At 39.7% G+C, this 27,950-nt stretch overlaps 2 protein-coding genes across 2 annotated transcripts in view; both read right to left on the bottom strand.

Moving 5' to 3' along the window:
- The window catches only part of LOC107681832 (phospholipid scramblase 1), a 2,423-nt gene extending 2,177 nt beyond the window's left edge, over positions 1–246 (bottom strand). Inside the window, exon 1 of the mRNA XM_016478183.1 lies at positions 169–246. Within this exon, the coding sequence (XP_016333669.1) occupies positions 169–231 (63 nt within the window). The 5' untranslated portion in view covers positions 232–246. The remainder of the gene's footprint in view (positions 1–168) is intronic.
- Positions 247–12,903: 12,657 nt separating this feature from the next.
- Positions 12,904–24,583, bottom strand: LOC107681687 (phospholipid scramblase 1-like). Its single transcript, XM_016478004.1, has 5 exons — positions 24,571–24,583; positions 22,868–23,073; positions 22,628–22,789; positions 13,122–13,283; positions 12,904–13,017 (listed from the first exon to the last, which is right to left on the bottom strand). The coding sequence occupies exons 1-5, from the start codon at positions 24,581–24,583 to the stop codon at positions 12,934–12,936; spliced, it is 627 nt and encodes a 208-aa protein (XP_016333490.1). The 3' UTR covers positions 12,904–12,933.
- Positions 24,584–27,950: the final 3,367 nt, after the last annotated feature.

Raw genomic sequence — 27,950 nt, 5'->3', positions numbered from 1 at the left:
TACTAGAACTGGAATTGTTTAAAAGAACTAAATCGGAACCATTAAATTCTTCATGATTCCCATTCCTATATTCCTATAACACAGATTCTAGAGAAAGGTTCATATATGAACAATGATTTTTCTCTATAGTGAATGTAAATGTTTATTTGTGAGAGTATTGTTATTCACCTGGGTCAGGTACTCCAAACCTGGTGGACAGCCCAGCGGTCTTTCTGGGACTGGCATGACCATTGGGACCTGAGGTGGCACATAACCTGCAGCAGAGAAGAACATGCTTACAGTGAACTCTATACACATTATTCATGTTTATGTCTTTACCTGCTGCTGGTGTAGAATAAACTTCATTTCCTGGATGAGGGCCAATGGTATATACTAAGGGATAAAAAGAACATCTGATAAACTATCAGATATCTGTACCCGTACAGATCATATGATCTGATACATGAAGTGAAGAGAATGAAAACATGTTGATCTAGGAAGAAGCGACCCATATGTCACTGCACTGATTTTTTTTTTTTTTTTTGAGTCTTTGAAGAGTTGAAGAAATATATTGAATTCAACTCTCACCAGGTGCCATGGGCACATTGGCTGAAGGTACATTTGCTCCTCCTGTCTGATCTATAAAAAGAATGCAGTTAAAATAGTTTAGATCATTAAGTTAAAAAAAAATCAGAAAAGTACTTTGTCATCACGGTAACAATCCAATTCATTGTGTGCATTTTCTCAGGACTGAACCTGTTCTTGATAATCTCCAGATCATCAACCAAAACTATGCTAAATGCAACATTCCAAAACAACCCTTTATTGGATACAAACAGAAAACACTTGTGATATTTGATTTGCCCGTTAGAGTACAGCAGAGTAGCACAAACACTGTCATAGAGCAGTATGTTGTATGACAACTAAAGCAGAACAATGATTTACTCATATTCAACAGTAAAAATGCAGCTACATCTTGACCTGGACATGTTTTAGCCTATAAAGTATAATGTCATTACATAACATGAACACATAATAGCCAACAATGAGTGCACATTATAGGGTTTAATGGTTAGTTAGTACAACAGCACTGTACAGTATGTTTCCCTCCTGTGTTTGCATGTTCCAGACAGACAAGTCTGTACATTAGTAGTGGCTATTTTTAGGTGACTTTATGTGCACTGTTACATTGTTATGCCAGTAGATGGCATCATTCGTTATTCGTTTATGCAAGTATATTTGCAATGCAAATACAGACTAAATACTATTTTAAATGCAACTTCTGTAGTGCAGAGAGAGGTTACTACTAGTTACTGTAGTTCTAAAATAAATATGAATATGCATTAATTCATCTCACTCACAAAAAAACCCCCACAGATTCAGTATTCCTCAAAATGAATAAAAATAATGCAACTCAGAATATGACGCAAACCTGCAATAATTAAATGTTAAACAACACAAATATCCTTTATGTATTTAATCCCATTCTATTAACCAATGTCTTTGCTTCTGACCTTCGATGATCCAGTTCAACCGTACTAATAAGCAAAAATTACTCTAGACAAACATTTGTGTGTCTTTTTTATTGCTGAAGTGTGTTGAAATTTATTCTTCTGCGTTCTACTGTACAGATGTAAATTTACTTTCCCTTCAGCATTGCAGTAGTCCAGCCTAGAGATGACAAGGGCCTGGACAAGAAGTTGTGCAGCATGCTCCGTTAGAAAGGGCCTGATGTTGAAACAAACAAGCAAGCCCTGTCCAGATTTAAAAAGTAACGCAAAAGCAACGTAACGCATTACTTTCCATAAAAAGTAACTAAGTAACGTCATTAGTTACTTTTTTATGGAGTAACGCAATATTGTAATGCAAAAGTAACTTTCCCCAACACTGGTTACACACAATATAAATTTCTTGCTGAACCATTGTAAAAAAGCAATATCTCACAATTGGGGCAACAAGTGATTGTCTTTATGAGTGAGTTATTGAATGTTTAAAAGCAATGATCCATTCATTAATGGCACTACTGTCTATTGCTTGGAGACGCACAACGGTTTGATTCTTGTTTCTGTTGGCGGAGCAAAAACACAACAGTAACTGGCAGTAAAATCTAAGTTACTAAATATTAGCATTTTGATTATTGAACTGTATAAAAGCAACTTCCAGTCATGCTGTTGGTCTGAACACTGTAAAAAATGATATGATGAAAAAGCCATGACAACTTATGTTTTTAAGTTGCTTTAACTCATAACAATAATTTAAGCAATTTCAACTTTTTTTTATGTTATACTAGATTCAACTTGATTTTTTAAGTCAGTTTAATGTTACTGAAATTCAAAGTTGTAGTTTATTGGCACTAACCGGCCAAATCTCTGAACATGGATTAATGCGCAGGAGTCAAATTTGTACATTTGTTGGTATTCGTTACTGTTTATTATTTAATTTTTTTATCAACTGTTCAAGCTAGGATAATATAAGGAGTCACATGGATTACTTTAATGATGTCTTTCTACCATTCTGGACTTTGAATGTTTTAGTTGCGTTGCTGCCAATTGAGGGTCAGAAAGCTCGAATTTCATCAAAAATATCCTCATTTGTAAATGTTGTATATTTTTTTATCTGGATCTAAAATAAAGTTTACATTATCATAACTAGAAAATTAATGTTAAAAATGTTGAACTTAAGTTGAAGCAGCAAATATTGTAAAGTCAAATGAACTTCAATAAAACAATTCGGCACTAGGCAATATTTAAATTAGTGAGTTGAAATGACTTGTACTTTTAAGTTGATTTAACTTAAAATTTTAAGGCAGCCACAAAACTTACGTTTTTAAGCTGAAAGGGGTGAAATTTTTTTACAGTGAATCAGCACTCTCCCTTGATATAACTTAAATATTAGGCTACTGCTAAACTATATACATCATGCACCTTTGGACCCAGGATGACTACATTATCTTTTACATTTGTTATGCAATGTGTCACACTTTTCGCGATTTCAGATGCTTTAAAATTATGGGTAATCACTTACCTTGCAAAAACATGATAAGGGAATAATGTTCCTCTATACTGAAACACAATAGCAAGAAATAAAAAACATAAAATTAATACTACACAGAACATACTTTGTTAGGTGTTAGGAAATCATTTATTATTCAAAATAAGTACCTACTCAAGAGAGTATGCGATTTCGGACACTGAGCTGACAGCAGTGCCGGTACTCCAAGTTGATTAAGGGCCGCAAACCACCAGTTCGCTCTGTGCCAGTGGACACACACTGTAAAAAAAGGGTTACAAACATATTGACCTGCAAAAGAGCTTTCTATGCTCGCGATCTGAGGCAAAGCAAAACATAGGCAAGTATAAGCTACTTTGGGCTTCAGGTAGGCTATGCGCTTCAACTGACAAATACACCAAAAATGCCTGTCTTGATGAGTTTTCAATTAAAAGCAGCGAGTTATGTGAACATAAACAGTTGGGAAAGTAATCAAAAGCTTGACAGTATATATGAGTGCATTCGGTCTTAAAGTGACAGCAGCCAACAAACAACAACCACAAAAAAACCTGCTGCTGTCACTCTGTCATTAAATATTAATTTTAAAAAAAAAGAAATTAGAGAATCATTCACTTCTCTTCACTGAATAACTTTACTCATTTTAATCAGTGTATATTTAATTAATATACAGCTAAGACTATGCAGTGTTTTATTTTTATATTTAAATACTCTATTAATTTAGTAGACTAAATTGTATTTAGTGCTTGTAATTTTCTTACTTTTTCTGCTCTGAAAGGATCATTTTGGGTTTTTTATGAACACACTGACAGGGACCCCTGACAAAGTTTTGCTTGGGGCCCCCAGATGTGTAGGACAGGCACTGGCTGCAAGTATAGCAAAGAAAAGCAGTCATGATGCGCTAAATGTCAAAAGTATCCTACTGTGTTGACTCTTTGGCCTATAATAGTTTAAACTATTTGCTAAGGTTTTACAAAACAATTAAACAGTGATCAAAACTGTGAGTAACATAAATTATTCATGCGTTCTTTTGACTAAAGTTGCTGAGGGTGTCAGTGTACTTGGCTAAAGGTGTGAACGTATTCTGTTTCATGCCACAACCATTTACCATTAACTCCAACTTTTTTAAGAAAGAAAGAAAGAAAGGTCATACTGCAGCTTTTGCTATAAACGGTAACAAAAGTTTGCTAGATGCATAACTTATCTACGTTTTGATTATCATTCTGAATCCAATTCATAGTCTTTTTTGAGCTTTTTGTTCAAAATGTTGTTTATTTCTTATGAAACTTATCCAAATTATACTTAAAAGTATACTTTTATATACTAGAAAGTGGGCCAATTTAGTCCCAAGGAGTATTGAAATAGTACACTTACAAGTATACTACTAGTACACTGATATTTGTATACTTACTACATAAAGTATACTTACAAATATACTTGAACTTTACTTAAGTATACTTACTAAAACTTGAAGTATACTACTTTTTGGTAAGGGACCTTACAAAACACAATGTTGCAAGTTAGTTTCAACTGTCAACGCAGTTGGTAGGCTATGGAATTAATTCATGGTATGAATATACTGCCTGGTGAGTCGATGGCAATCGCATGAGCTTTTGTCCAGCTCAAGATTAAATTGTAGCGGCATGCTGCTAGAGCTTCAGATAAAAACTGGCATGCAAATTGATTTGGTAATGAGCAATGGTAATTTGCTTACAATAAGCAGTGTGACAAAGGCAGGCTATTAGGCTACAAGCTGGTCAAATTCAAGACGACTTGACCAAGCGAACATTAGCATTTGGTGTGAAACAAGCAAAACAATGTTTTTTTACATGCACTATGTTTTGTATAAATTATGCATGAATGATCAGCAAATCACAAGTATTTACTTAACTGTTAAGTCAAACTATTGCAATTATGCCAAAAGTATCACTGTCTGTATGTTTACTTACCACATTAAATGCTGACAGCACTTAAGTGCATTGAAGGTTCCATTATTTCAAGGATGTGTAGGTTTTGTCTGGCATTGAAATTTGTAATTCATTCACTCATGCTATTGTCTGTCTGTTTCATTCATTGGAATTGCACCTCCGGACATAAAAAGGCAATGACTTTGCCAACTCCTTTGTCTGACATATTGTGAAGCATCAAGACACCAGTGATACTCTACACCCCTGGGGAACACCATACTTGGGGAGGTTGCCTGGCTACAGTTTAACAACAATACACGCCTCTACGTGAAAGCATGGCTCTTTGTTGGTGCTTCAAGCACTACATGTTGCTTAAAATGGGAAAACATTTATGATAACTGTTGCTGATTACTTCCAAGTTCAAGATTTTATGGGCAAAATGCAAAAAGTCTTTTATAAGATCTTTTTAGGTAAAACAGGTAGTCGAACATTTCAGACAACAAACAAGCTTATAATTATGTTTATAGGTTTAAGGGACACTAAAAGTGTCATGCAAAAAAAGCCTCATATGAAATGTATAATTTCCAGATGTTTGTTGCGTAATGAAATTGACAAATTTAAATTGACATATTTTGGTGAATGTTCTGGGGGGAAAAAATACAGCAAATTTTAAAAAGGAGAAAATATACGTGTCTATGCAATTAATGTGCACTGGACACTTTAACATACTCAGATGTATGGGCCTAAAGAAAATGTCTGTGCAATTAGTTTTACCCATCAAGGCAATGGACAAGCTTTAAATAAGAATATTCTGTATGGATTTCCATGATGAGCAATCCAAAGTGCCTAGGGTGGTTTTTTCACATCACCTGTAGAATTACAAAGAACGTCAGCTCTAGATGTTTGTGGCTACTGCTGTTTTTACTTCACTTTAAATAACACATGCAAACTATGTGGAACCTTCTTATAAGAGAGAGACACAAACTAAGACAACTAGTAATAATGTGTAATTTGTCAGTTTTGAATTCAAGAATTTAAAAACATAAACAAACATACAGTAAGAACATAAGAGGTACAGTATGTGTTCCCCAGAAAAAAAGAGATACATTGTGACTTATGCCTTTTTTTTCTCAGAAAGATAAACAATACAAAAAAAAATTTGGTCATATAGTCTCTATAGTATGATTCTTCTGTCTTCAGCTTTTATTGGAGGACATTCGTCTTCTCCTGGTCTTCTTTCTGAAGTATGCCTATGTAACAGATATAGAAAGTAAATGTTCATATGTAGAATTACACAAAAAATGTTCAAATGTGTACCTGATATGCCTGTCTGTGTGTGCACCTTCCCCTTTAAATTTCTGACTGCAATGTTGATCCTAATTTCCTGTCTTTGCACCTCCTCTTCCCTTTCTGCACTGTCTCTGCATGGGAGAGGTGGGTTTCTAATGAACTCATAAATGTGGGTTATTTGGTGATTGCTAACTGCGTTTTTATTTTGAAACATGACGTGCTCACGTTTAATTAGTTAAATCACAGCCGTATAAAGTTTAATTATCAAATTTAAGCAATATGACAATTCCTATTATTCCATACCCAGATTTAAAATTGAGACTTTGAAGCAGCACTATTTATGGAACACAGATGACACACAGATTATATCCAAGCAAGTTACTGAATTCTCGACATTACAGAACGTTGTCCGGTCCAGTTCCTTTCACACAGCAGTAGCTATGTTTCCATCACCCTATTTTAATGCGCATTTTGAAGTATCGCATGAGAAACGAGTGATGGAAACGCCAAATTTCGAATAAAAATCCCTTAATTTGCAAAAAAGTATTCATAAAATGAAAATTATTATATTCTACTTTTCTTAGTGATTTATAGTGCCAGTTTATCAGGAAGTGGCGATTTTGTTCTCTTTGACTTGTTGGATGGAAACGATGCTTGTTCGCAAATGCTTTATGCGATATTCCAGTTTTGCGCATAAGTTAAATTCGCAACTTTGGATGGAAACCCGGCTAGTGTTGTGTTTCTGTTAATCTGTGTGTTGACATAAAGATACTCTTGTGCTGCGGTTATTTAGCGAATGCATTGTATATTCCGCTTACAGTATATCGATGGAACACGTGGAACATACCAACTATACAAACTGTGTGGGGGGAACCTAAACCAAGCCATTCACTATATAGGCTACTACAACCAGGGCACCGCTGAAAATGAGTGTGTGAGTTTGTTTACAGAACACTGCTGTCACTGCTGCAAACTCCCATATAAATAATTATTCAAAAAATATAATTTCCCTGCAGCCAGTGGGCCCCCTTTCCAGTGTAGGCCCCTGGGCTTCAGCCCCTTGAAGCCCATGCATTAATGTGCCCCTGACCCTTGCTGATTTAGACAAGGCAATTTCTTTTTTGTAGAGGATCGATCTAAGCAAACATCCTGCACTAGGTTAAAGTCTCCACCTATAATAATATAATGGTCACTGACATTAGGTAAACTGGGGGAAAAAAATTTAATAAAAAATGTGTCATTGCCCCATAAGGGTGTGTACAGAGGCAAGTATGACAGAAGTATTGAAGCGTTTACCTGTAACTATAACAAAGCGCCCGTTTGAGTCAGATATAGTGGTAACAGGTTCAAACTGGACAGATTTATTAATGATAATGGCTGCCCTGTGAGCCCTCTGAGAGAATTTTGAATGAAATAAAAACAAAGCGCCCGTTTGAGTCAGATATAGTGGTAACAGGTTCAAACTGGACAGATTTATGAATGATAATGGCTGCCCTGTGAGCCCTCTGAGAGAATTTTGAATGAAATAAATGGCCCATCCAAGCCCTTTTAATGCGAAGAATGTCTTTTGAGCATAAATGTGTTTCTTGTAAGAATACAATCTCAGCCTTAAGAAGTTGTAAATGTGACAGTATTTCGCCAGCTTTGACACTGGAATTCATCCCCTTAGTATTCCACAATATAAATCTTAGCCCTCTGTCTTGTGACTTAGTATTATTAGTCATTCACAATATGGAATAATATTGAAACCATGAACCATGTGTATAAAAAATAAATAAATAAAGTAAAAGTAAATAGAAAAAGTCCCAAGTCGAAACACGCTCTATAGAAAACGGCATACCTCCTATGTATCTTAACTCCCCGTACAGTATATTTAAACTCCCCAAATTAGTGAATGAACTCATAACCAGAACAGAACATGACATCAGATCTCTTTACCTGTAGAGACCGACATTTTTCAAAGGTAGGAAAACATCTCCATCAGTCCAAGGAACTGTAATTGTTTGCAAGGAAATGTTAACTGAGGTAATTAACTTGTAAGTAAATAAATGAAGTCCTCCGTGTCATCATCCTAGTAAGCCAAGTCCCTTTATGTATTCTATAGACTTTGACTAAGCATCGTTACAAGCATACATAAACCAAAATACCACAATCTTAGATTCAGTCAGTATAACGGTCACGTTCTTCTACAAGGAAGAACCAGTGCGGACCGACGATACAAAGTCCTCTGCCTCTGTCAGCAACATGAAAGATTTCCTATTTCCATCCTGCGTTCTGATGAAAAGTCTACTTTTTGTAGGCTCTCCCCTTTTCTCAGTGTGTGCTCCCTCCGTGCATGTGGTCTCAGGCACCTGTTCCACTTCTACTTCTCTCCTCTGCACTGCGGTCTCTGTTACTCCAACAGCTCTGGTTGTACAGTTGTAGTTTCCCTTTGGGATGCTAGGGCCTATGGTGCTGGCACTGCGAGCTCTGGTGAGCTAGGAAGTGGGCTCTGTTTCTCCTAAGTTCCTCTGTTCCTGCCTGAACTATGTAGGACCTTGGTGTATTTACTTTGCCAAGCACCGTTGCTGGTTGTCGTGATTTGGAGATCCATACTGCTTGTCCTGGTTTCAGCTCAGGCCTCGCAGTGGCTTTGTGTCTCCTGTTGAAGTTCAGTGTCTGTGTCATTTTTAGCAGTTCGTTTTTTTTCTCTGAATACTCGTCTGTTCGGCCATCGTGGAGATCTCAATTTCTGGCCCATTAACATTTCAGCCAGTGAGGGCCCATGTAGCAGCGGTGTGACTCTGCAGGCCAACAGTGCACGGTGAGGATCGTGATTCTTTAGCAGCAACCTCTTGATTGTTTTCATGGCCTTTTCTGCCTCCCCATTGCTTGGCTAAAGTATGGGCTACTGGTTATATGAATAAAATCGTAATCTGCATCAAAGGCTAAAAACTGGGCTGTGAATTGTGGGCCATTATCACTTATTAGTGTTTCTGGCACTCCATGCCTAGAGAAAATGGCCTTCAGGGCTTTAATTACACCTTTAGCTGCAGAGACAGGAATCTTTTCAATTTCAATATACCTTGAGAAGTAGTTGACAACCAAGAGGTAGGTTGTGCCCTTCTACAAGAACAGATCTGCCGCCAGTTTTTGCCAGGGCAATCCAGGTAATGGGGATGGTATCATAGGTTTTGTGTGCTGGGGTTGATGTTTCAAACATATCTCACACTGTGCAACTATTTTAACGATTTGGCTAAATCGCTCAGAAGTCTCAGACGGAATCTTTGAATCCTGGGGGGTAAGTCATCCAGTGCCTTTGTTCCCAGAAGGGCCAGCAGTGGCTTGTGGTCTGTCTCTATAGTAAAATGGAGGCCAATCAGGAATGAGTCTTTCACAAGCCCATGTTACTGCCAATGCCTTTCTCCACCTGGGCATACCTCTGTTCCGTCTCAAAAAGAGTTTGTGAAATAAAATCCACAGGACGCCATTATTTGTCATTCTGCATCTGGGTAAGGAATGCTCCTAATCCAAAAGAGGATGTGTCAGTGGACACTTTTGTTTTTGCATTTGGCTTGTATTGTGCCAATACTTGGGTTGATGTCAAGTCGGATTTGACCTTTTCAAAAGTGGCTTACCGCACACTTCCCCACAGCCAGTCGTTCTGCTTGGCTAATAGATCACGTAGTGGTTTTGTATCATCGGTGAAATGAGGTTTGAACTTACTCATGTATGTGGCCATGCCCAGGAAACATCTAACATCTGGCACATTTGTTCAATCCCAACATGACACGGTATCTTTGGAAGCGTATGATCCATCTTGGCCACTCTTTGCCATCAGCACAATCGAATTTGTCAGGAGCGCTGACAGGAAAACTCTCAGAGTGAGTGCAAGTTGGCGCTTCGTTCTCAGACATCATGTAAACAATATAAAGTTCGTTGCCATTCAGTAAGCTGTCTTTGGCCGTCGGGAGAGCATCAGACGTGTTTGTCTAATATCCTTATCTTGTTTTTTTATCACTCCTTCGGACACCATGTAGTAATAAATCCACAACACACGGCTAATACAATGGATTCTGTTTACTGAACTTCACGCATACGTGTAACAACTACAGGTCCCATTGTGGGACTAGAGCCTCACCTAGGGTCTTTATCTATACTGTGTTTATGGACGACATGTAATACAAGCATGTCCCATCCGTCTTCCCAGACCTTTGGTGAGTATAGTTTCATCTTCACAAATCAGTCAAGACCTGTTAACCACCATTGTAAAACTTAATATTGCTTGCCACTTTGTTTGAGTGCCTGCACTCCTTGAATATGGGTTAGCCTGCAACTTCATCTCAGGATATGAGATGTGCCTCCAGCTCAATAAAAGGCCCAGTGACATCTCCGTACAAAGTCCTATGCATAACTGGGAATTCGACACTGCTTGGGTCCTTTATAACTCTAATTTGGCCAGTTACACACACTGAGAACATCTGCTTCCTGGTTCTGGAGAATTCCACCTCTGGGATTGTATCAGGACACCCATGGCTTGTTTCACATAATCCCATTCTGTCTTGGTCAAGTGGAGAAGTCCTGAAGTGGAGTAATGATTGTGTCCCTCGTTGTTTCCTACAACTGTGGGAAGATCAGCTTCCTCTTCCGTTCCTGTGATCTCCATGAACTCCACTTTGATAGAAAGGCCTCTAGAGCAGGGGTGGTCAATGTGAGCCTGCAATAGCTTTGTCCAAATACCCACACTTGCGGTCTTTGCACTTGACCACTTGACTACTTATATGATGTATTTCCTGTATTTGGCCCAAGTGTTCAAGTGAGCATGAAGACCACAAGTGTGTGTCGAACTTTTCATTACCTGATTGGACACACTTGTAGTGTGGTAAAAATGCAAGTGTTTACATAGCTTTATTTAAATTTTAGCTTTATTTTAAAATCAACTTCTAAATGTCTGTTCAGTAGTCCCTATAACATGACAATTTTAATTTGTGGTGCTTCTAATTAAGTGATAAAAAGCAGTTTTTAAGGGCACTGCGCTCTGGCGTTTTTAAGACCTGGGACAGTCTTGCGCACTTACTTCCTGTCGCGCGCACGCGCTCTCAAGTGGCCAAGACCGCAAGTGTGGGTATTTGGACAAGGGGAGAGTTTTGCTCCAGCCCTAATCAAACACACCTGAACAAACTAATCAAGGTCTTATGATTACTAGAATGCTACAGGCGGGTGAGTTTTTAATCAAGGGCTGCATTCCACTCCACTTTTAGACACGCACTCGCAAACGTCCCTAAGCACTTCCCCTCGAGGGAATCCCCGCTGCCATTTTGAAGTGTGTTCCACTTCGTGAAGTGGACGAGGGAAGTTTATATGGACAGACCCTCGACCCCTCGATTTTGACCGAGGGAACGAGTCTGCTTCATATGCACACTTCAGGCCGCTCCATAGACCACAATGCAACACGATTGTGACGTTATCGCAGATCGCGTTTAATTTATCCCTCCCCCCAAACAACTCTATAATATATAAATGTTTTTTTTACATTTATAACAGCCCAAACATATCTATATACATATAGAATGCAGCACCAAACAAATTCATAAGGGAAAAAATTTAAACAATAAACCAACCCCATAGCTGATTCTAAGTGATCAAGGGCTTAGGACGTTCCAGTTCAGACCATTCCAAGGGTTCCGCCAGAAGTGGGCACTCATGTAACGTAATCAATGACGTACATCAGAGTAAACGAGATGGAGGGAAGTTTGCGAGTAAAGGGCATAAAAAAAATGGACTGGAATGCAGCCTAGTTTGGAGCAAACCATCAACATCCCCTACTGCTTTGAGATTTTTCTTTGTTGCCAAGAAAGAATGAGGCTTTGCATAGACTATCAGGCACTAAATAAGATTACCATCAAGTTCTGCTATCTATTCCCTTTCGTCCTGGCCAATCTGGAAATGCTTTGCGTAGCCACCATCTTCACCAAGCTGGACCGCCGAAGCGCCTATATCCTCATCCAGATATGTGAGGGGGATGAGTGGAAAACAGATTCATCCATAATACAGTTCCATCACCTCTCCACTCATGAATCTCCCCCAAAGGCAGGCCCAAGTCTCTGTCCTGGACCTCAGAAGCAACCAAAGACATGCTCACTCTCCAGTGAACCTTCACATCTTCTCCATTCTTGGTTCAACCAGAACCTGATAAATCCTTCATCAATATCTGGAGTTGGAGCACTGTTATCTCAGCAGCAGGGACAGCCCCCTTGACTTCATCCATGTGCCTAAGTTGAGTAGCTAGTCTATAACTGACTGATTGAATACACGTGTTGATATGCGAATATATAAAGCTGAAATGTTTCAAAAGAATGCTAACAGAATGGGAAATGTTTGTTGTGGATTTTAAATGCGCTAAGTTATTTTTTGCACTTGTAACAATAAAAGAAGATGCTAGTATCTCGGCATGTGATCCTCTTTTAAGTATGAATTCCAAGTATTTTTTTTTAAGGAATTTGTTTGTAACTTGGAATCAGGTTACATGTGTATTGATAAGTGCACAAGATCATAGTTTTCACATTTTTCACATCAGTTTTTTTTCCTGTTGCACTGTATACATATATTGTGAACTACAAAAATGTAAAAAGCATTTTTTATTTACCTTGAAAAAAGCTTGAAAAAATATTTATTATTATAACTATTATTATTATTATTATTATTTTCAACTTGTTCTTTAAATTTCAGACCTACTGGGATGTTTGCTGAAATTGATGAATGTGGCACAGTCCTAGTACAATTTCCAACAGCCTATTGCCAAGGTCAAGCAAGTACACCAGATCGGTTGATTTCTTGATTTATAACCCATGTAGTCCTGAAAATGAATTAATAATAAACAAGTTATACATATAAATTATAAACAAGTCTTATATTACAACTCAGAAAAAATTGTTTTAAAAGTATTTTAACGATATTTACAATAAGTATGCAGGCTCCCAGTACAGTTGCTTTCATTTTGACATCCAGGTTGCTTGGAAACCTCAGAACAAAACCTGCACCTGCATTTGGTCCACTGCTTGAGACAGGTTTCAAGATCGTGCCAAATGATCTTTCTGTCGCTGCCTCATTCAAAGACAGCAGCTGTGATCACAGTATAAGACAGGTAATAATAACACACATTAACACAATAAGCATTCAAGCAAGTTGGTTACTACAGTATTCCATTTTTCTTTAATATTATATTTTCGCTAATATTTTAATATAAAAACATATCAAACGTTTTTTTTTTCCCCTGTTCAGAAAACCGTTTCCACAGTACCAGATTTACAACTTGAGCTTCCAGCTGATCTGCAGTAACACTTAACAATAAGCTTATATGAGCTAACTTATATGAGGCTTTCCTGTCCTAAACATATCTTCCATAAAAAAGGGCCATTTGACATTCCTGAGGTGCTGATAGTGATCAAGACCTGTAGGCCAAGATGTGTATACTTTGGGGGTCTGCTAATTGTCAAATCTTTGACAGTTGAGTCAGTGAGTGAAGCTGTAATCTGCTGATTGGTCAGTTTGAATGTCTCACATTTGGTTTTTAGTCACATGGTCAAGTATGGGATAAAAGAAGATTGTAACTGTTGGTCTGTGTCTTTTCTTGGCTGGCAATCTCTCTTTTCTTTGCTGACATTCTCTCCCTGTCTTTTTCCCTCTCTCTACCCCCAGCAGGTGGTGATGAGAATGTCACATGATGAACCAAAGCTTATCACAAGCAGTTTTTCCGCAAGCTGAGAAGAAAAGTACTAACATATATACAAAGTGCATTCACACAAACACTAAACATCATCATGGTAATGCAATAATGCAATAAACATTTCATTTTAAAACGAATTTTATTAGATGTAACATACAACCCTAATGTACACAACTGATAAGAAAAACACTAAGAAGAAACAAATATTTAAAAGAAAAAAATAACTTCAAATATGAAATAACTGTCACAGATCAAGCTGGAGACAACAGGTTAGTGAATGAAATAGCAGGTTTATTGATAGGAATGGATGTGGCAGATTGGCTGAAGCAAAGGCGGGTGAGTATCCAACACAATTGACAGTTCTTAAAAATATCCAGAATAAAAGGTAAATATGATAAAAATCACCAAAAAAATAATAGAAAAACCTACATAAAAAATTAGAAAAAAAATTAGAAAAATGTTCCAATATAAGCTTTCTGGACCAAAAATAAAATTAGTATAATTTTTGGTCTTCGGGTCATTTTGACCAGCGAGGGACACTTTTGTTATAGGTTCGGGAGGGACAGATGAAGGGCTAATGATACTTAGTTGAGTTCTGAAGATAGGTTTATTTGCAGGTATGCGGAGGGTATGGGATCCAGGAGCAAAGGAGATCAACATAGGAGGAATCTTGGGAATCTAAGGGCAAGTAGAGACAGGTAAGTAGCATATAGCGAGTCTGGTAAAGTTCAGGGTAGTGAATGGTAGACCGGACAGTGAGTGACTGGAAGGAGCATGCTTTTGAATGGTGGCTTGATTGCAGATGACAGGTACGAGGAATCAGAACTCAGGTGAATGTGATCTGGTGTAAGTTGTGGCAGATTGTGGTGACTCGCTGACATTACCCCCTCCTCCAGGGGCAGCTCCTGACACCCTCAAGCGGCGACGGGGGCGACCACGGGCTCTGGGTGCGGGACGATTTGAATTGGTCTGATGGAACTCTCCTAGCAGAGTGGGGTCAAGAACGTCGTCCCGGGCCACCCAGGATCTTTCCTCTGGTCCATATCCTTCCTAATCTACCAGGTATTCTAGCCGGCCGCCCCGCCGCCGCGAATCCAGGATTTCATTGACCTGGTAGACTGATGGCTGTTCGAGGATCTTTGGAGGAGGAGGCTCCGCTGGTTCCGTGAGTTCTGGTGCAGAAGGAGCAAAGGGTTTTAGGAGGGATACGTGAAAGGTGGGGTGAATTCTGTACCTGGGTGGAAGTCGGAGCTGGTAGGTGACCTAATTTATCTTCCTCTATATCGGGAACGGACCGATGTAGCGGGGACTCAGCTTCTTGCAAGGCAGGCGGAGGCGCAGATACCGGGTTGATAGCCATACTTGTGCTCCAGGTTGGTAAGTGGGAGTCGAGGAACGCTGGGCATCGGCGAAGGTTTTGTGCCTCCGCACTGCACGTTGAAGGTGGACGTGAGCTGAGTCTCACACTCTCTCGCTCGCTCGGAGCCAGTAGTCCACAATTGGGACCTACGATGGTTCTTCGGTCCACGGGAAGTGTGGGGGTTGGTAGCCGAGTATGCACTGGAAAGGTGTGAGTCCGGTGGTGTTTTGTCGGAGGGAGTTTTGTGCATACTCGGCCCATGGGAGGAAGTGGGCCCAGCTGTGCTGGTCATCTTGGCAGTATGCCCGGAAGTAATGTTCCTGGATCTTGCGCTCAGTCTGGCCGTTAGTCTGGGGATGATAACCAGAGGACAGGCTCACTGTGACCACAAGCAATTGAAAGAACGCTTTCCAAACATGGGAGATGAATTGCGGGCCCCGGTCCGAGACGATATCCTCCAGGACTCCGTAATTCCTGAAGACATGTGTGAAGAGCGAGTCGGCAGTTTCTAGCGCTGTGGGTAATCCCTTGTGGGGAATCAGCCTGTAGGCTTTTGAAAAGCGATCTACTGCCACTAGAACGCAGGTGTTGCCTTCGGAGTTGGGTAAGTCAGTTACGAAATCTATCCCAATGTGAGACAAGGGCAGCTGAGGTATGGGTAGTGGCATGAGCTTGCCTACGGGGAGGTGATGAGGAGATGGCACAGACATGGCACAGACTGAGCACCCTCGAACGTACCTGATGACATCACGGGACATTCTGGGCCACCAGTACCGAGCTTGGAGGAGCGAGAGGGTCCGTTGGCTGCCTGGATATCCAGAGCCTGGTACATTGTGAACTGAGCCCAGAAGGGGTAGTCGTTGAGATGTAGGAACGTACGTCTTCCCTCCTGGGCCTCCCAGCGTAGCTGGTTCGGTGAGAGTGGCGGCTTGGATGTCCTTGTCGATATTCCATACAATTGGACTTACAATTAGGGCTGGAGGGAGAATTGGCTCAGATTCTGAGGGAGCATCTGGTGAGTGCATTCGTGACAATGCGTCCACCTTACAGTTACGGTTGCTAGGCCGATAGGTGATGGTGATGTGAAACCTGGTGAAGAACAGCGCCCAGTGGGCTTGACGGGGATTGAGTCTTTTTGCATCTCGGAGATATTGAAGGTTCTTGTGGTCTGTGACAACTGTGAAAGGATGATTAGCTTCCTCCAGCCAGTGCCGCCACTCTTCCAGGGCCAGTTTTATAGCGAGTAGCTCTCTGTTACCAATACCATAGTTTTACTCCGCTGGGGTCAGTTTCTGGGAGTAGTATGCGCAAGGCTGGAGGCATGGAGGCTCGCCATACAGTTGCGACAACATGGCCCCAACCCCGGTGGAGGACGTGTCCACTTCCACCACAAACGGGACCAGAGGATCGGGATGACGAAGGATAGGGGCCGTGCTGAAGGCGGTCTTGAGTTGCTTGAAGGCTTCGTGGGCGCTGGGGTTCCAGGAAAGGGACTTGGGCTTACCTCGGAGCAAAGAGGTTAATGGAGCTGAGTGCAGACTAAAATCCTTAATGAAGCGACGTTAGAAGTTTGCGAATCCTAGGAAGCTCTGGAGCTCCTTCACCAACTGGGGACGAGTCCACTCAGTAATGGCCTTTACCTTCCCCTGGTCCATTTGAATACCTTCTTGGCCGTACGTACCTAACGTACCCGAGGAACTGCACGGTGGGGCACAACATGGCCCCAACCCCGGTGGAGGACGCGTCCACTTCCACCACAAACGGGACCAGAGGATCGGGATGACGAAGGATAGGGGCCGTGCTGAAGGCGGTCTTGAGTTGCTTGAAGGCTTCGTGGGCGCTGGGGTTCCAGGAAAGGGACTTGGGCTTACCTCGGAGCAAAGAGGTTAATGGAGCTGAGAGCAGACTGAAATCCTTAATGAAGCAACGGTAGAAGTTCGCAAATCCGAGGAAGCTCTGGAGCTCCTTCACCGACTGGGGACGAGTCCACTCCTTAATGGCCTTTACCTTCCCCTGGTCCATCTGAATTCTCTCTTGGCCGATGACGTACCCGAGGAACTGCACTGTGGGGCGATGGAACTCGCACTTCTCCAGCTTCAGGTAGAGGTGGTGTTGGCAAAGCTTCCTGAGGACCTGCTTCACGTCATGGCGATGGTCGGCCAGGTTCCGGGAGTAGATGAGTATATAATCGATGTAGACGATTATAAAGTCATTGAGGAACTCCCGGAACACCTCGTACATAAACCCCTGGAAGACGGACGGGGCGTTGGAAAGGCCATATGGCATAACGAGATATTCGTAGTGGCCAGATGGGGTAATGAAGGCTGTCTTCCATTCATTGCCTTCCCGGATTCGAACGAGGTTGTATGTACTCCGCAGGTCCAGCTTAGAGAAGATGTGTGCCCCACGGAGTTCCTCTAGAGCAGCAGGGACCAGGGGAAGTGGGTAAGGATGCTTCACAGTCTGGAAATATAGCACACGGTAGTTAATGCATTGCCTCAAGCCCCCATCCTTTTTGCCCACGAAGAAGAAACTGGATGCAGCTGGTGATGTGGAGAGATGAATGAAACCCTGAGAAAGAGCCTTCTGGATGTATTCCTCCATAGCCTTGCACTCCGGGATGGACAGGAGGTACACTCGACCCTTGGGGAGTTTATTTCCAGGCAGCAGGACGATAGCGCAGTCCCATGGCCGATGAGGTGGTAGGTGAGTGGCAGCCTGCTTGCTGAAAACATCCTGGAACGCCACATAATCAGATGGGACAGTGGGTGTTTCCAACGGCTCGGGACTTTCGATGCGAGTGGAGGCTATTTGAGCCGTGCGAGGAGTTTGAGAAGGCTTGGGAAGGGCTGAGATGCAGTGCTGCAGGCAAAACTTGCTCCAGCGAGTTACCTCACACGAGTCCCCTCTGATTTCCGAAGAATGGAGAATGAGCCAGGGGCGTTCCAGGATGATATCCACCGTGGGTCCCTCCAGTACCAGAAAGGTGATCTCTTCCTCATGCAGGTTCCCGATCTTGAGCCTCAGCGGCGGAGCTCTGAATTTAACCCGGCCAAGCTCTCCTGTGGCGTAGCCAAACACTTCCTTGAAATGGTTAGTAAACGCTTCATAAGAATTGATTACGAGGCTTTTGGCATTCCATATTGCCTTCGCCCATGGTAATGCTCTGCCAGAAAGGAGAGAAATCAGAAAGGCTACCTTAGTGCGCTCGGTCGTGAATTTCTGCGGCTGCATTTCGATATATAGCGGCACTTGAAGGAGAAAGCTGCCACACTCCGCTGCATCACCCACATAGGAAGGAGGCATGGCCATGGGACTGACAGAGGCAGTTTGAGGAGTCGGTGCTGGCGTGAGAGTGGTGCGGAGTGCATTCACTAGCTCCTCGAGGACATCCGCAGGAGTGGGAAGTTGGGGATCCATGGAGATAACTGTTATGGTCTGGTCTTCTGTCACAGATCAAGCCAGAGACAACAGGTTAGTGAATGAAATAGCAGGTTTATTGATAGGAATGGATGTGGCAGATTGGCTGAAGCAAAGGCGGGTGAGTATCCAACACAATTGACAGTTCTTAATGATACTTAGTTGAGCTCTGAAGATGGGTTTCTTTGCAGGTATGCGGAGGGTATGGGATCCAGGAGCGAAGGAGATCAACGTAGGAGGAACCTTGGGAATCTAAGGGCAAGTAGAGACAGGTAAGTAGCATATAGTGAGTCTGGTAAAGTTCAGGGTAGTGAACGGTAGACCGGACAGTGAGTGACTGGAAGGAAAGTGCTTTTGAATGGTGGCTTGATTGCAGATGACAGGTGCGGGGAATCAGAACTCAGGTGAACGTGATCTGGTGTAAGTTGTGGCAGGTTATTGTGGTGACTCGCTGACAATAACACAGGGAATTCTGGGAATGTCAACTTAATGTTATTCCAACATTAACTGATGTGCTATTAACATTTGTCAACTTTATTAACGTGACTTACCACTAATATTTATTAATATTATTTATAATATTTATAATATAAAATTATAATATTTATTCCAAAGAGAAAGGAAAAATTGAAATCGCATCATATGACCCCTTTAAGGGAATTTGTGGACCTTGTGTACACTATTCAGGGCTCGACAATAAGAACTGCCTGATGGCCGGGGCCAGCGTGAAAGATGCTCCGGACAGTTGACGGATTTGTCACTGGCGCAATCGGGCCACTGCTGCATTGTCATGGAAGATTAGAATTTGTACATGTTTTGAAGCCTTGCCAATTTAAACATTGAAGCAATCTTTAATGTTTCAAGATGCGCAATACAACTCCATTCAGTACTCATGTGCTGTGTTCTGTGTGTACACCGCGCACACAGAAAGCCATGTCTCTGACAAAGCATAAGCCCTGAATTGATTCCTATTTCGCAATCTTTTTGCACTTTAACAGACAATTACACCTCGCCCATTTGAACATTCAAGCGATTTTAAAGAATTCAAGCACAAGAAAATGTGATATACAACTCCATTCAGTGTGTTATATGTGCACAGTGCGCAAATATAGATCCAAGTCTCAGGCAACATGCAAGCCCAGAATTTAGTTTCTTTCTGCGTATTTGTGCACTTGGACAAATACATACAAAAGTATTTAAAAATACCTGTATCCTCGAAAACAGTCAGTTGTGTCTTAAGTGTTAAGTTAACTTAAAGGAGACATATTATGCCCATTTTTACAATATGTAATATAAGTTTCTGGTGTCCCCAGAATATGTCTGTGAAATTTCAGCTCAAAATACTCTTTTTAACATTATATCATTAAGTCAAACAGTGTTCTGTGCTCGTCTGTGCAGCCAAACACAGAACAGTTAGCATGTTTTGCTCAAACTTTCTCGATGGCGTTAGAGCTGGTACATCGTTGTCGCTTGTGAAAACACAATAACGGCGCCGTGGGTGAAAACTTACAGATTAAGGGGCGGTAATATTATAATGAGATCCCTTTGCAATGTCACCAAGGGAGCGAAATCAGACGCGCTCGTTTTTTCAGAGGCTTGCAGAAAAAGGCTTCCCAAAACAAAGTTACTGGGTTAATCTTTTTCACGTTTCCTTGGTTGGTAGATGCACCGGGGACCTGATTATAGCACTTAAAACCTGGAAAAGTCAGATTTTCATGATATGTTTCCTTTAAGTTAACTTAAGTTAACAGTTGAGAAAGAAATAGGATACATGTCAGCATATTGGATGCATGCATGGTGCCTTAAAGTGACCGCACCTAATTTACCAGCTGCTGTCAGTGTCCTTAATGTTGAAAGAAAGAAAGAAAGAAAGAAAGAAAGAAAGACACTTACTGCGTTTGACTGAATAACTTTTGTGGCTTTAACAATTATTAATTTATTTCTAATTTATACAGTGAAGAAAATGCAGTTAATTTACATTTGATTATTCAATTTCTGTTTTTGAACACCTACAAACCTAAAAACATCAATGTGTCATCACGCACAATAAAAATCTATGCCACAACATTGCACAACCTCTGGTTGTAAAAAAAACTTGGAAAATTGGATAAACTTTCACAGGTAATGCCGAGTTCACACTGCACGACTTTCAAACTCGTCGGATCGCCGTTGTTTTCACACTGCGAGCTCCAGATATTTAGCATGCCAAATATTTCGCGGGCGTCGGCGACGCATCGGCGATTCCCAGATCACGTCTTTGATAATTCACACTGCGTGATTATCACTCGCGTGAACGAGCACCGATTTGCCTCCGATGTCGGGCATTTGTCGGCGATTTCTCAAAACTTGTCGGCGAGTGAAAAATCGGGATAAAATCGTGCATTTAAAAATACAATACTGACGTACTGACGACACTTAAAACTTAAATTATTTACGTATGAACAACTTCACAGACTTACAAATGAATCCTTATGAATATTGAAATCGCGGCATTAACATTTTATTATATTGTATTCAGTTGTCATATCAATGGCATTATGTTTTCAGTTGCATTTATTAAATGAAGTTTAGATACAAATATGAAAGAGATCCGCACTCCTCCAAATGCAGCTAAAAAAGCTTATTCCATTTATTGTTCAGAGGTCACAAAAATATGTAGAAAGAAGTGGCTAGATGATGATATTTTTGCAATACATTCATTATTGTGAATGCACTTATCTGTCTGTCATGTTTTTCTTTATAGGTACTGTACATATTTTTAAGAAATAGTTATGGTTAGATTTAGAGGTAGGAGTGGGATTAGCAACTATGAAAATATAAATTTTAATGCTATGTTGTTACTAAAACGGCCATTTCCCTGCATATTTTGGTCTATTATATTTTCTTTCTTTTTATGTTCTTTATATCTTTTTTATATTCGGTATAAAATGGGAAGCCCTAGGTTTGGGGGTATAAGGGGTCTAAAAATCTAAATCGCTTATGGATATAATTCTGAAAACACATTATACAAACATCTTAATGATATAAAAGATTTGTATTTTTTTTAACTAAAAGTAACGATCAAATTGCACATTTTAAATGTTGTAATACATCCAAATTGTATGTTTCAGCATCAATAAAACAAAAATGTACATTTTGTGCTTGTACATTTTATGTATTAGAATTTCATAATTTAATTACAAAATAAATGTAACTGTGATCTGCTACAGATACTGAGAAAAAAAAGTAATTAAATTACAGTTACTTATAAAACATTTTTTAACAATTACAAAGGAGTTACAACTGAATATTTTCTGCGAAAATCTAGGATATGTTGAATAATATTATTTTGTTGATTTGCCTGTTTTTGAATGCCTCATGCCGGTCGTTTAGTGAAGCAATGCTATTCTGATTCTCTTGATTGTTTCTCTTGTTTGAATTTGGAGCACACAACATCAGTCCATCAGTTGTCACTAAAAGCTTTAGGCAACCCCCTGTCTGAGAGATGCCACCATGGCAAGTGATAAAAATGCATTCCGATGCTTAATTCAAGTGATGATTCATTCAATTTGTAATCTGTAACCTATTACATTTCCAAAGTAACCTTCCCAACACTGATTAATAATACCTACATATAAACAATGAGACCAGGCTGGTTTAAATAAGCAACAAGACCATATTAGCTCTGACATTTAAAACCAAAGAAACGTGTTTGTGAATCAGGTTTTTTGCCTTCATTGTGGGAATCAAATTTCCCCAGAAATATAGTACAACTTGAAATTACTTACAGCTAATATGGGTCAGGCAACAAGGTAAATGGCTTATTGGGCATACTAAATAGCATTTTAATTATAATCCAACAAGGTTTATGTAAAGATTATGTTTAAGGTTAGAGAATAGAAAATGTATTTGGTCAAATAAAAACAATAAGTTAATAGTCAATGGAAAATTGAAACGTGTGTCTGAGTGTATGTTCTTCACCTCAAAGTTATGGTCTGTGTGGCAGGTACAACCAATACATCGTCCCTCAATCTTAAATGCCGGTTCACCTTGTTCATTCTCAACCGTGAATTTAGGTTGGCAAATATGCCAGTTGTGTTGAACATATCCAATGGCAGTGCCTGGTGGAGACTGAACCTCTAGCTAAAAAACAAATACAAGATATAATATATAACACACAACATAATTAAAACCTAAACAAGATGGGAATAACATTCATACCTTATTTCTGCCGCAGCAGCAAACAAACGGGCGCACCATTCTGATGACCACTTGATTAGAGACATCAGTAACATTCATTATGAAAGAATGTGCGCCAGGACAGAAAGACCTGTCACAACACTCGCTGTCCTCAAGAATACTGAAAACCTCTTTCCCAGTGTCATCTTTAACATTATATCTCTGGACAGGCTTTATTCCACAGCAAACTTTAAGAAATGAAAACATAGGAGATAAGAATGTGGTTCACTTGATTTTGCTCCATTTCATTCATGAAATGCTAATGAACAAACCTTCTCCAAGACATTCTTCTGTAGTTTCTTTTTTGTAAACAAACAATTGATCCATCTAAAACATACAGTAAAATTACAGGCTCCTTGCAGTGAACATTGCTGTGAAATAAATGCATTTGTCTAAGTCAGAGTAACATGCTAATAAACATTATTATTCATATTTTTAAAAAGCATCTCCAGTCTTATCTGACCCTGATTAAGGTCTCCAGATGAGAAGGACAGTGGTACGGATCTGGGGAAGGAATCATTACGCTGTCCTCTAGTGGAACATAACCAGACATGCCTGTGTATGTATCAAGCTTTGTTAAGCAAAACATTACAAACCGAAATCTTTAGTCTATTATGAATGGAAAATGAATGAAAATCATTCCTACACAACATTCTGTCAAGTTTATGAACTTCATATATGCAGATCACAACTTTAATAGTCACACATTTGATTCAACAGACTGGTTTAAATTTGTAAGCAATCCCTTGTGAAAAAGAAGTGTGCTTAATTGTATTAAATGTGCACTTGTACTTCAAATCTTAAAAGTATTTTTTTAAAAGTACTTGCAGATTGTTTAATATTAATGAAAAAAGTCATAAAGTGTACTTATGACTAAGTGTCTTAACACACTTTAGTACACTTTAAAGGTTTTATATTATTATTTAATGTTATTTATTAATGTTATTTTGTCATCATTTAAATTTCTCTTATGTTGATGTGTTGACTAACATCCTAAAGCAAATGTAAGTACTAAATTATAGTTTTATCTGTTTTATTTAAGTGTGTTATTTGATATTATATTTAAAGTTAATATATTTTAAATTGCAACAATAAAAATATGTAATTAGACAAATATACTGTATTAAATACATGGCATATATGTTTCAATAAAATGGCATTAAAAATAGTTTAGTTAACTACAAGGCTTATCAGCACATTAGAAAGTACACTTTAACCATATTTCAAAGACAATAGAAGTAATTGTGACCCTGACTGTGAAAATGCAGCTAAAGACATTTTTTGTGTGTGATTTACTCATAGGATTAAATCATCCTTCATAAGATTAAAAAAACCATACAAAAAAAACATTGTAATTTCACAGACAGGGTCACAATTATGAAAATAAATCCTACCTTTGTGAGTCAAAAAAGCACTCTTAAGTTCAACTAACTGCATTCATTATACATTTTAACTATTTTATTTTAATTGTAAATAACATAAATCTTTAAAAACATTGCATTCAATTCACACTTAAGTATATTATTTTAAAATACATTATTACTGAATTAGGAACCCTTTTTAAAAGTATGCTGAAGTGTACTTGCTTTTCACAAGGTCTCTTATCTTGCCTTTACAAAGTGCCTATTGTAGTAAAAAAAAAAAAAACGAGGATAGATAGACAACCCCACCTTTAACAAACTCACCTGACAATTCCATATTGGATTTTTACCTGGGAAGACAATATTAAAGCAAAACAAATTAAATTTAAATATTTTTTGTTGTTGTTTACAGTGTTAAATGTCCTTTTCTATCATTATTTATGAAATATGAAATATTATGACATAAGTTTAAGTGATTGCATACAGTGAGAGAGGTATCATACCAATGAGATACAATTCGTCTGTTAGGCAGTGTCGCTGATGAATACAGTAAATTCTCATGACACACAATCTTGAGTACTAGTACTTTGTGTGTGTGTGTGTGTGTGTGTGTGTGGTTGACCAGGGCAGGGGTCTGATCCACTTTCTAGGTTAGTCATTTCTAATTTTAAGCTTGAAAATGTTCCATAGGCTAATTATCACTCTGGTAACTTAATTTAGGCTAAGTAAACAAATATGTCATAAAGGTCTCAGACCTATAAATGATTGCAGACATTTTTTCCCCCTTGATTTCCTTGTTTGTAACTGAACATCCAGAAAAAAAATTTTTTACCTTTCACAAAAACTGCATAATGAGATACAATTCGTCTGTTAGGCAGTGTCGCTGATGAATACAGTAAATTCTCATGACACACAATCTTGAGTACTAGTACTTTGTGTGTGTGTGTGTGTGTGTGTGTGTGGTTGACCAGGGCAGGGGTCTGATCCACTTTCTAGGTTAGTCATTTCTAATTTTAAGCTTGAAAATGTTCCATAGGCTAATTATCACTCTGGTAACTTAATTTAGGCTAAGTAAACAAATATGTCATAAAGGTCTCAGACCTATAAATGATTGCAGACATTTTTTCCCCCTTGATTTCCTTGTTTGTAACTGAACATCCAGAAAATTTTTTTTTTACCTTTCACAAAAACTGCATATTAAAAAAAGATTAAGCTTCAAACCAAAGCATTATAAGACAAGGCACTAAATAAAATAATGAGCAAATAAGAAAACTAAAGAAAAAGAAGATGCACGTTTAAAAAATCAAGATAAGCCTGCAAATGGTTGAACCACACAAAAAAAAACAGAACATTTTAAATTTCACCATCTTTATGTTCAAGTGGAGGGTCACATATCTTTGACTCCGACTATTTGCATTTTCTGCAACTGAAGGCTTGCATTTCTGACACTTTGGTATTTGAAAACTGCTTTTCCACCAGGTCTGTGAAAGGGAAAATGAATTATTCAGTGGTTTTGAATGTGTTTTTGATGTATTATAATTTGCATTGATATGTATTATAATTTATTTGTTCTCTGTTTACCTTTCAAATCTTTACTAAATCCTCATCAAACAGCATGAGTGTCTATTTTTATCCTCTTGTCTGTTGTCACGGCACTTAGTAAACAGAGTTCAATCCCAAAGTCACTGATATTGTTATTCGAAGCAATAAAGCAACATGTGTGTATTACAGGCTATGTTTTAAAGGCGTCATATGATGTTGCTAAAAAGAACATTATTTGGTGTAATGAAATGTGTTTATGCGGTTTAAGGTTCAAAAAACACATTATTTTCCACATACTGTACATTATTGTTTCTCCTCTATGTCCTGCCTTTCTGAAACGTGTCGATTTTTACAAAGCTCATCGGTCTGAAAAGCGAGGTGTGCTCTGATTGGCCAGCTATCCAGTGCGTTGTGATTGGCCGAATACCTCAAGCGTGTGATGGAAATGTTACGCCCCTTCCCATACTGTGATGCCGTGTCCCGGAGCGACGAGACAAAAACATTCAAACCCATTATAAACGAGGCATTTGTTGCATCGAGTGGGGACATAATTATGGATTATAATGACTTATACTGTCTTTTTACGCATTGCATCGCACTGCGTAAACATAAAACCACACAGTCTGCATTTGTGATCGGAGAAATGACAAACAACAAGTGCTACTCTACACTGCTCAAAACTTGCGTTTGAATCATCAGTGGCAAATTCTTTAAATATGAAAACGTACTTACAGTCTGTGAGTCAGAACAGCCGGCATTGTAGTCTACTCTCCCAGGATCAGGAAACAGTCCTCGTGTTTAAACGAGGCGTTTTAGGAGGGCTTGGACCAGTCTTAACTTTTATAAAGAATATCTCTTTGGGTTTGAGACTTTAGTCTATGCAACTTTAGGGATCTTATCTATTCACGAACAGCTTGTAACACTCCAAAACGAAAGGAAAACTTGAAATCGCATCATATGACCCCTTTAATGTTGATAATTGTGGTTCTCTTTCTTGTCTTCGGGAGACGTCTGTTTCAGCATGTGTCTAATAGGCAATAAGAACTTTAGCTAGCACTAAAGAATTTAGGAGGTGTGTTCATCCATGTGAGTGTTTTCTGACACCTGATGACACACATGAGATATGTGTTATGTGTCTGGGTGAGGAGTGTGCATGCTCAGTCCTTGAGCAAAAACGTGCCAGCGTTTTTCTATGAAGAACTTCACTCTCATCTGTCCATTTTCTCGAGAGAATCAGGACAGCCATCTCTGCCTCGTGGTTCAGGGCCTACTGCAGCTGAGGCAAGTAGGAGACTGTATTCGTGGGGTTCACAAGTTTAAGAGAGGTATGAGTATTTCTCAATCATTGGCGGCTGGCTAGAGCGAGCTGCTGGATGATGACGTGCTGCCTGCCATGTCTTCTGATCCGGCATCCTCGCCTCAAGCCAAGATGAGCAGAAAGAGGCTGCTGAGTTTGACGATGTCTCTGAGCACTCACAGCCTGCCTGCCCCACCTATGATGAGATGTTGAATGTTATGTCTCACGCCATGAAAAGATTAGATCTGCCGTGAAAGCGTGAGAAGTGTAAGCCCCCTTGTGGTCACCTCGATTAACACTTTTTGTCAACATAACCACCTAGCTCGTAGTCTTCCCTTTCTCCCAGATTTTCACACTGAGGTGCAGAGATCTTGGGGAAAGCCATTTTCTGCCTGCATTCATTTCTCACAGGCAAATTATGCTGTTGTGGAGGGGATGCGGGAATACGATTATATGTCGATGCTTCTGACTGAAGAGACACTGGCTAGCTATCTCTCAGGTTGGTAAGGCAAACGCATTGAAGACACCATCTCTGCCAACTAAGCCGCTACGCATTACATCGCTGTTGAATAGCAGCGGGACAGACTGGGGTGGCTTTGCACCTGATGACTGTGTTGCAAGCCTACCAGGCTGATTTGCTGAAAGACCTGCACCAGGGCCTTCGCAATACCAAATTTTTGAAGGCATGCTCCGCGGCTTTTAAAACACTTATACTGCACCGGTCTGGGCCCGTGTGTCAAGCTGTTGAGGGGGCTGGTTCATCCCGGTCTGAGGACTGGAGACGAAACCAGAAGGTGTGCACCACCCTTTTGTGCTCCCCTTCCTTTGAGGAGCAGAGCATGATGCCAAAGGTAGGAGGAAAGAC

This window comes from Sinocyclocheilus anshuiensis, unplaced genomic scaffold, assembly GCF_001515605.1.
Source record: "Sinocyclocheilus anshuiensis isolate Anshui unplaced genomic scaffold, SAMN03320099.WGS_v1.1 scaffold436, whole genome shotgun sequence".
Lineage (NCBI taxonomy): Eukaryota > Metazoa > Chordata > Actinopteri > Cypriniformes > Cyprinidae > Sinocyclocheilus > Sinocyclocheilus anshuiensis.
This window is presented reverse-complemented; position numbering and strand designations above follow the sequence as displayed.

Bases quoted from the DNA above. Each gene is read 5' to 3' on its own strand.
- LOC107681687 (XM_016478004.1), bottom strand. The intron at 22,790-22,867 runs GTATGAATGTTA...TTTGTTTTTTAG, and splicing joins GCTGCTGCGGCAGAAATAAG to CTAGAGGTTCAGTCTCCACC. The intron at 13,018-13,121 runs GTAAATATCGTT...ATTCATTTTCAG, and splicing joins TGGGAGCCTGCATACTTATT to GACTACATGGGTTATAAATC.